Consider the following 10,050-nt stretch of genomic DNA (forward strand, 5'->3'; position numbering starts at 1 on the left):
AGCCATCGCCGGCCCATTATAACCACTGCCCGCTGAGGTCACCACAATCCGAAATCGAAGGTATATGAAACTGTACATGAAGATAAAGCAAAGAGGCAGCTCTTCCCTTTCTATAATCTACTGTATCCATGGGAACAGGTTACAATTTGATATCCACACAATAGTGATAGGCAGAAACCCCACGGTGCACGGAGAAAAGGTCAGCTGAGCACCCCAGCCATGGCAGGGCACGCGGGGTGGCACCCACTGAGCAGCCGGGGTGCCCGGGACACCCTGCCCCAGCCGTCACCCCTTTAATGTGCGCAGGATAGCTGCGGTGCAGCCAGTTTGCAGAAAGAAACGTTAAAGAGCTGATGTGGTTCTCAGGAGAGGAGACGTGGTGGAGCAACCCAACTCGCGCAGCAAGGGTTGCTGCAGCAGGGTGAAGGAGACCCCACCAGGAGGTCCTAAAACTGGACGAGAAAAGTGAGGAGGAAAATCTTTTTTTTTCTAGGTAGATGTGTATGTCAATCTTTTGTGGTGGGGAAAAAAAAAAGTAAGTAAATAAATATCATAAGGAAGGAAGAAGAAGAAGAAAATAAATATCTCTCCGCTGCTTCTCATCAGTGGAGGAGTATTTACCCGGGTGAATATTTTGCCTGTTCACACAGCATCCCCACCACAGACACGCCGGTTCTGCACAGCTAACAAGCTATCAGCAGGGAGGAATAAGACTATTTAATTTCTTAGCACACCTTGAATAGCCCGTGGGGCTAACTCACATTTGGGAAAATGAATACAAAACCCTGACAAATAGTATTAATTATGCAACACGAGGACTTGCAAGCAGAGCGCTGTGTACTAGAAAGCCCCAAATTGCATACATGGTGCCTGAGTCAGCTCTTTGCCCTGCCACGGTGATACTTGGCTGAAACCCACCCCAATACAATACCTTTGGAGCTTCTCTGCTCGAAGCTGATGAAAGGGCACAGGTCTTCAGTCCTGTGTCCAGAGGAGGCGACAGCAAGATTCGTCTGGGGTTTCCCCAGGTGTAGGGATTTGGTCTCCCCCCGTCCACCCAAGCAGCAGCTCCATGCCATCCTCCTGGGCAAGAGCAGGACCAGGTTGCCCCAAAACACCTGCCCAAACCTCACTTCACCACTGCAGCAGCTTCACCAGCAGCTGAAACAGCTCAGTGGTGCTCTTGGTCTGCATCCCTGCTGGAAAAGGGTTACCACCCAGCAAGGGCTCCAGCACTGGAGGACATTTCAGCTATATCTATATGTAGATTTATATATACAGAGATATTTTTTTCCACTGTGTAAGAAAGACCTCTGGAGCCACAAGCTCCTCCAGCAGCAGCTGAGGGAGAACATGGCCCAGTACAGCCTCATTAATCCTGGCTACTTAATTACTGCTCACAATTGGTCTCTAACGAACCTCTTGCATCCATACCTCATGATTCAATAAGGGTTTTAGGGACACTCCTAACTAATGGGCAAATGGAGCCTGTCCCCATCGCACTTAGGGCCACGGGAACGATGTGGTGGAAGGGTGCAACAAGGAGAGCATGTCCTGGTGGGGGAGGGGAGATGCTGGCAGAGACAAGCTTTCATGTCCTGGGAGATACAGAACGGGTGTTTAATTTCAGAAACCCCAAACGCACAGGGGGAGGGTGGCTCCCAGGAGTCCCCCGAGAAGGTCTTAGGGCAGCCGGCTTCCCGACCAGCCTCTCCTGAGCTGGGGAGGTTGGGGGCTCACTCACCTCCCACGTACGGTTTCTTCAGCTAACATCCATCCCTCCCGGTGCCGTGAACTCCATATGGCACCCAGGCTGCCGGGATGGATGTGTGTGCCGCGTGGGAGGCTGATGGCAGGGACAGAAAAAGCTTCAGCCCACCGCAGTCCTGAGCAGCTCCAGGGAGCAGCGAACTGAGCGCGGCTCAGGCACAGCCGGGTTTTTATTTAACCCTTAATCCCAGTAATTTGCTCTAACACCACAGTTCAAGCAGACACAGCCATGTGCACAGAGAGTCTGACACCAATTAGTCATTCGTGTAAAACATTTTTTTTTTTTTTTTTTGCTTCAAAGTGCACACAATTTTCTGCGAAGTGTCAGACGAGCAATTACCTTCCTACGGGCCCGTGAGCGGCCTGACTCGTCCCATAGGGTAAATTTAAGGACTTTAGTCTCATAGGGGTTAAACCTCTAATTTAATTGCAAGTCTGTCCTCAAATTCCACTTTGAATTTATTGCAATCCAAGTAACAGTCACAGAAAGAACACAGCGGGAGGCCGGCGCTGAAACAGGGGGAGCAGAGAGACTGGAGGAGGCAACTGAGCCGTCCTCAGGGAAGGATGGGGCATAACAAAGATTAAGGTGGGGTGAAACCATGCCGGGTGACTAGGAGAGGTCTCTAAGTGATGAGTAGGTGTCCTTAGGGGGTGCTACATTTATTTACCAAGCGTTTACCAAGTGTGGCCAGTAGGTCAAAGGAGGTCATTCTCCCCCTCTACTCTGCACTGGTGAGGCCACAACTGGAATACTGTGTCCAGTTTTGGGCTCCCCAGTTCAAGAGGGACAGGGAACTGCTGGAGCGAGTCCAGCGAAGGGAAACTAAGATGATTAAGGGCTTGGAGCATCTCCCTTATGAGGAAAGGCTGAGAGCGCTGGGACTCTTTAGCCTGGAGAAGAGAAGGCTGAGGGGAGACCTTATTCATGCTTACAAGTATCTCAAGGGTGGGTTGAAGGAGGATGGAGCCAGGCTCTTTTCAATGGTTCCCAGTGACAGCACGAGGGGCAATGGGCACAAGTTGGAACATAGGAAGTTCCGTTCAAATACATGGAAACACTTCTTTACGGTTCAGGTGACAGAGCACTGGCACAGGCTGCCCAGGGAGGGGGGGAGTCCCCTTCTGTGGAGATTTTCAAGACCCACCTGGATGCAGTCCTGAGTAATGTGCTCTGGGCAATCCTGCTTTGGCAGGGGAGTTGGACTAGATGATGTCTAGAGGTCCCTTCCAACTCTGAAACTCCATGATTCCGTGATTTATTGCTGTGGAGAATATCAGCCACAGGGTGATGCTATGGGGAGAAGGACCTCGTGGGGTGGCTGGGCTCTGCAGCTCACCCCACCACCTCACCCACACCATGGGCTCATGGCTCTGTGCCTCAGAGGCTCTGGAGAAGTTTCTCCCCAGTCAGTGAAGGTGTGATACTTGCATTTAGAGGCCAGAGCCGTCCATGCCGAGAGCCGCTGCCACACTGGGCACTGTTAGAGGAACAGCAACACCACCCGGCGGCACTGTTGCCCGTGCTTTACCAAGCACCACATTTTCCTGCCCAAAACCAGCATTGACTGAACCAACAGCAAACACTTATTTTGACAGATTTCTTTTGGCAGTTCTGCACTTATGAAGGGCTCGTGCTCACTGGATGAACGTGCGAACTCCTGGGCTCACAAATGCAGCCACATGATGACAATCTCTCCAATGAATTAAAATAATTACTTTTCTAATTCGCCCCTAGACTCTGCTAAACCTTCTGGGGCCTTGGGGAAGGCACAAAGTTTTTTTCACATCTTCTGCTTCTGTAGGCAGACATTTTAATTTATAAAATGAATAATTCTGTATTTAATCAGTAGAAAGGAAAACTCCACTCGGGGACAGGGACATCTCACGATGCTGCACAGAATTAACAACGCCCTGGTGTGGGGAAAGTAGTCATGTGGGAGAGCCCTCGCGCCTCTGAGCATCAGCAATTTTGGTCATCCTGAAGGTCTCCCTCCCAAGAAGGACTGAGAATATAAAGGATCCACCATGGGGAAGATGCAAAGGCAGCTGTCTTTGAGCCACCAGAAACCACTAACATCGAGCCCAGAGAAGTAGAACAGGCTCTGGGAAATGCAAGAACATCGCTTGTGAACTCCAGTGCTTTCTTGGAGCTTAATTCACACCGAACATAAGAAAACCCAGTGGAAAACTGATGGTTTATCTGGCTGGGGTGAACAGATGAGGGCCAGCAAGCTTTGTCGCGGGATGGTGGAGCTGGGTTGTGCTTTAATGCTTGAATCTTCCCAGCAGCGAACCTGTCGTGGAGCACTTACAAACTGGCGTTTAAAATGAGAGAACAGATGCTTGAAGGTAACATAAAAACTAAGGCTAAATACACTTGTGTCTTCGAAAAGATGCCCTGGTTTTAAAACTCATTAAATTAGGCATCAGTGACACTAGATATACACTAGATATACGTCACTTGCTTATCTGAAGGAAGCGGAGAGGAAATAATCCTGTTTAAGTGTTGGCTGGACGTACGCCTGCAGTGAGGTCCCATGGGACGGGCATCAGAGTCGATACAAATAGTGGTGCTGTGCCAGGACTTGGACCCTACATTGGAGTAGTTTATAAATAATAAATAGTAAATAGTAAATAATAAATAATAGGTATTAAATATTAAATAATAAACAATAACAAAGAGATGCAACATTCATTACACGCTGTGCTACAAATGAGGTTAAAAGTGCCTATATTCTATTTGTTTTAATTACAGTAAGACAAACCAAGCTCAGATATACCAAGAATCCCTGGAGGGTTTTGTTTTGCAGAAAGGAAATTTGCAGAAAGGTTTAAAATAACAAGAACAGAAATAAAGTTTGGACAAAGCTCTTTCTCCTGCGAGGTGACAACTCGCAGCTTGCACAGGAGGGCACGAGGGAGGCCTTTGCCTTCCCTGTCCTTCGTTTTCAATCAGAGTGATGCTCTCACCCTGGCAGCTGTCTAAGACCGGAATGCCAAAGCGTCATATGAAATTTTAAAACTTAAACCCTCAAAATAAGGCTTATACAGACACAAAAAAAAGCAGCTAAAATACCACTTTCTTGCCAAAATGAAATATAAGCCAACTACTTTCTTACGCTGGACTAGTGCCATTAATTTCAGCTACATCACTTTATACTGGTTTGGGATCTTGCCTTTCACCAAAATAACTTGCACTTCTGGCTATAATTTCCCCTAAATTCTGCACCTAACCTTTCCTGCGGGAATGTTTTAGGTTGTTTTTCGACTTGATGCTGCACTGAAATTCTCCCAGTCACTCTTCAGTCCTCCAGTCTACGGGATGGCGGAGGAAAAGTGGGTGCTTGAGCCACCCACCAGCCCGGACACCCCGGGGCTGCAGTGCCTCCAGCCTGACACAGATATTTAAGCAACAGTTTGCAAGTGGCCACAGAGAAACAACAACCTGCTTGTGTCTAAGCCTGCTGAGGTATAGTCAAGAAAGATGGCTATTTCCCATTACAGCCTGGTTAAAAGTGATATCCAACAACAAGAGATGTGGAAAATACTGAATCAAGACAAAGTTTATATTTTTCTAACGAAGGCTGTTTCTTGGAAATTTACACGAATCTTTTACGCTTGCTGGCACTTAGGCCAGTAAATCTATAATTAAATGATACAGCCAAATGCACAAACTTTTGCAGTCTACCTAAACCAAAAAACCACACTTTTTTTTTTTTTTTTCCTTAGTTCTACTCTATTTTCTTTTTTCTGCTCTCGAGTCCAGCCCTGGATTTATCCCCCAGGCAGAACGGCTGTTTGCTCAGCGGGATGAGCTGAAAGAAGAGGAATTTGGAGAGATTTTTAGTTACACAGGGAAGAATAAAAAAAAACCCAAACCCAAAGAAAGGAAAATATCCCAATTCTCTAGGTTACATTATTGGTTATATAACCAATCGCTCTGGTTATATTTACGCTCCTATAAATAGAGAATTGCCCCGAAAGAGTGGCCTAAAAAATAAATGACAAACGGAGTCAGGACGCGGCGACTGTCGGCCCTTGGGTGGGAGCAGGCGCAGGGGCGGTGGGGCTCAGCACGGGGACGAGGACATCTGGTCATAGTCGGGGCACTTGAGCAGAGCCGGGTAGTTACTGTTCATCTGCAGGGACGCCTCGCTGGAGATATCCGACGGGCTGCGTCCCCGCGCCCACGCGTCCGGGTGCAAGAACTGCCCCGAGTAGTCAGAGCAGTTGCTCAGACGGGGACGGTAGAAGCCGGGGTGAGGTCGGTAGATGTCCTCGGCCGTGTATCGCTTCATGAACAGGTAAACGGACATCACCCCGGCGCTCTGCAGGGGAGAGAGAGACACGGCCTGATGCTCACCCTGCTAACGGCTGCCTTCTCCACCACCACCAAAACTGAACAAAAATATAAATGGCTTTTTATTTTGCTCTGCCTGTGATGCACAAGGGCTCCCGAGGACAGTCACTACGCTGCCCTGTGCCCTGGGTTCCTGCAGTAAATAATGTCACCTCCTCTGCATCCATGCTCAGCATCAAATTGTGACCAAATGCCCCATCAGCGCTCCAGGCTTGGGGTCTGTCCCCACTCTATACTTCTCCCACCATACTATATATCTGCCCTCATAGCCTGTCCTTAAATCCCACCTCAGTCCTCTTTTTGGTCACAGCTCCAATGCTCCCCCCGCCCCCTGAGAACGGGATACACTTGTTACAGGGATGTGAGAGCTCCTGGGTACCTCTGTGAGAAGGAATGAGATGGCAGAGAAGGCAAACGACCATCCATATTTGTAATTGAAGAACGTTTCCGAGTCCTTGGTCCTGTTCAGCATCTCGTCGTTAATGCTGGATATGTAGAGGACCAGCCCCACCACCAGGGACAGACCTGGGGAGAAACCAAAGAGAAGGACAGTGGGAAACGCTTCAGGGATGAAGCCACCGAAGAAGCACCTTCCTTTAAGACCTGATTTACGGATGAAAGTGTAAAACTGTGGAAGTGCGCTTGAAATAACTAGGGAAAGAAGCTGCTTTCCCGCTGAGCTAACCCAGGGCACTCCTCTCATTTCACTCAAACCGTTACCTGCTCAAGCAAGACCGCGTGTGCCGCGTAGGAGCTGGCTTCAAAGCTCGGCTGTCACCGCTATTTGTTTAACACTAGCACAACAGCATGAATAAAACATCCACTTGTCTCGTGTAGAAACATCCCTGCTGAGCAGTCTGAAGTTTCAGATCTCTCCTGCGACCAACATGCCGTGAGAGGCGTCCTCTCCCCCAGCACCTGCTCCTGCGCGGTGGTGGCTGCTTGCCCTGGCGTCTCCTCGCTGCTGCCTCCGCAGGCAAGTCTTGCATTGGGTGATTTTTCACCCCGCAAAGCTCAAGCAGGCTGCGGGGCCGAGCTGGGAGCCCCCATGGGTGATGACTCCAACGAGGAGCCACCGCAGCGGGTTAGGAGAGCACCAGCAGCTACAAAAGCAAAGGTGCTCCATGCTCAAGGATCTTCAGGAGAAAAGCTGGCTAGCAGAACTCACCTGACAGGATGAAGAATATCCCCGAGACGAAGGCGAGGATGGTCCTGTGAGGCCGAATGTGGCCGATGTTGCTGAGGATGAAGCCGATGAACATGAAGAAGAGGCTGACCAGAGGGAAGGGGGTGGCAGAGCGGATCATCTCTGGCAGGAGAGGAGCAGAGGAAAGCGAGAACAGGTCAATGTGCCCCCCCAGCACAAGATGGCTCCAGCCCTGCTGCTCTCTGACCAGGTTGTGTCCTTCCTCGCTGCTGGTTAATGTGGGTGTCTCTGTGCTGCTGCCCAGGCCCTGCCAGGGGTTCTCCTCTCTTATTTGGCTTTGCTAATGAGCTGAGCAAAGGGGTGACTCTCTCTGGCTGCGGAAATGTCTGTTAATGTTTGTATTTCTAAGAGTTTCTATGTGAAGTGCTACATGGGAAAAAAGCATCGGACCCTGCATTTTTCTTCAGCTTTGCTGCAAAACTCTTTGCTGAACACTTCTATTTATTAAATCAAAAATGACTGCAGAATTCATCGTGAGAGCTGTGACACTCCATCCTTAATTCATCCCACCATGTAAAGTGTAAAATTGATTGCTACAGGATAAATACAGCTGCAAATTATGGAGAGGAGACTATAATGCCAAACACTTCCATAAACATCAGCGCTGAGTAGCCAGTGAAAGGAAATTGTACAGCTTGGAGCCTCTGAGAGCACCCTGCCGTTAGAAAGGGATGTCCCCAAAAGCTTAGGAGCTCATTGGGTGACTCACACAGTAAAAAGTGTGGTAACATCCTTGCGTGGTAGCACTGTCAGGGAACCAGGAGCTTCTCCAGCAGGAACTCAAAGGAGATTTTGAGGGGGAATCCCTAGCGACCCTTTGGTGCTTTGCAGGATGCAAAGAGTAAGACCCCACCGAACCACTTACTCAGGACATTGACTGTGGATTCAGACGTCAGCTGGATGTTCATGGGCATGACGTATTCGATAGTGAAGCACCGGCCACGCTCTTCCCCTGCGGCAGACACAGACCAAGTCACACCTGCAGTGTGTTTGCCTGCTTATTTTTTTTGGGGGGGGGAGAGTGGCTTTAACATTAATTTCAGTGCATGCATAAAAACAGTCTTGCTTTTTAGTGCTGCTTCCATTGTGGGTGTCAGTGTTTGGGGCTGAAGACATCTCTTAACTACCGTCTCCCTTGTGCAAAGGCATTCCTTTGTACCCAGGCACGTGAACGCTGAAGCCAGAGGATTTAAGGTGACCCCAGGGGCGGTACCAGAGCTCCTCACTCCAACTTTTTCAAAGCAGCGGCTGAAACTTCATGACATTTCATATCGGTCACTTTGAGATTCCCGTTCCCTTGGGTTTTGTTCAACTCCGTCCCCGCAGCCAAATCGCTTCATCAAACTTGGCGCGGGCGGAGGGAACGGTCCAGCTGACCTGAATCTAAATATTGCAGGGACAAAAAGGAAAGTCGTGAGCTGCTGCCCAAGGCGCTGTGGCCGCAGCGCTGGGACGGAGCGGGACGGGGGGCAGCGGGGTCTGGCACGGCAGCAGTAAACTCACTCAAAGCCTGTGTGCAAAGGCACAATTATCCATCGGACTATTAAAGCTGGGCACGGGGGGATGGCATTACTCAGGTGGCGCCTAAGTTTGGAAGCAAAGTTGGGCACAGCCTCTAAAAATCCTATTTCCCCCTGCTCTTTCCTGTGGAACGACACCGACACGCAGCAGACATCCCCTGTAGGGTGATGGTTTTGGGTGGGACGCCATACCTGCCAGGAAGCAGACCCTCCAGAGCCCCGAGTGCAGCGACAGTTTGATTTCGGCCGTCTGGTTTTGGGGCTGGACGATGCCCTCCTCCAGGTAGAGCCAGTAGTCGGTGCTGACGGAGATGCCCAGGAGGCCGAGGCCGCAGACGGCGAACACGCTGCTGAGCAGGGTCAGCGCCTTCCTGCCGCAGGCGCTCATTCCCAACAGCATGGGGGGCCGAGGCGGCGGCGGGGACGGCTGCCGGGAGAGGGGACACGGCCATCAGCACAGCGCCATTTACCACTTTTTGGGGGAATGGATGTGTCAAAGCTTTGCCCTCTGCCTTTAATTGCTTATTTATGTTGAGCTGAAATAAGCCATTAGAACAATCACGGCGTGCCCTGACAGATGGAGAGGTTGAACCAAATCCCACCCGACTGCTGCCCCACGCCGGCTCAGGGCTCCTGGATGCGCCGAGCACTGGGTGCTAGTGCCGGGGCGGCGCGGGATGGCCGGGAGCCGCTCATCCGCTCCCGTTTTATTCACTGGAAGAGAATTCCTGCTGTTCCGGCCAAACCTGGTGCTTGTCTCCCCAAGGATGTGGCCGAACCGCAGCATCTGCCGTCCTCAGAGCCTTATCTAAGGGCGGCAGATACCTCGGCACAGCAGCCTGGTGAGGCTCACAGGCACCACGTTAACGGAGCAACAAAAATACTTCTAGCTGCCAGGACAAAACCTGCTCCTGAGCAGCTCCGGTCGTCACCCTGCTCCCCCCAATATTGCCATTTTTCCTTTTCCAGGGTAGATTTACCCATTGGGGGATCAAGATCCTGATTTTGCAAAAACCGAGCTACATTTGTACCCGCTGAATGACATCATCAAATGCCTCAAAGCAGAGCAGCGTGACGCAATAACCTGCCTTTTTTGCTTTTTTATTGTGCTTGCTGGATCAGAGCCTCAAACACCTGTGTTGGCTGAACGCAGAGACTGAACTGGTGCAAACTGGGCTTGTGCTACAGGG

General features: G+C 50.3%; 1 protein-coding gene across 1 annotated transcript; it reads right to left on the reverse strand.

The window, feature by feature from the left end:
• Window positions 1-5,843: 5,843 nt before the first annotated feature.
• On the reverse strand, window positions 5,844-9,260 carry CACNG5 (calcium voltage-gated channel auxiliary subunit gamma 5; the record flags this gene model as incomplete). The annotated part of the gene is made up of 5 exons (XM_082491981.1): window positions 5,844-6,101; window positions 6,513-6,658; window positions 7,302-7,442; window positions 8,206-8,292; window positions 9,053-9,260. The coding sequence occupies 5 exons, from the start codon at window positions 9,258-9,260 to the stop codon at window positions 5,844-5,846; spliced, it is 840 nt and encodes a 279-aa protein (XP_082348107.1).
• Window positions 9,261-10,050: the final 790 nt, after the last annotated feature.

This window comes from Vanellus vanellus (genome assembly GCF_965231255.1).
Source record: "Vanellus vanellus genome assembly, chromosome: 17".
Taxonomy (NCBI): Eukaryota; Metazoa; Chordata; class Aves; order Charadriiformes; family Charadriidae; genus Vanellus; species Vanellus vanellus.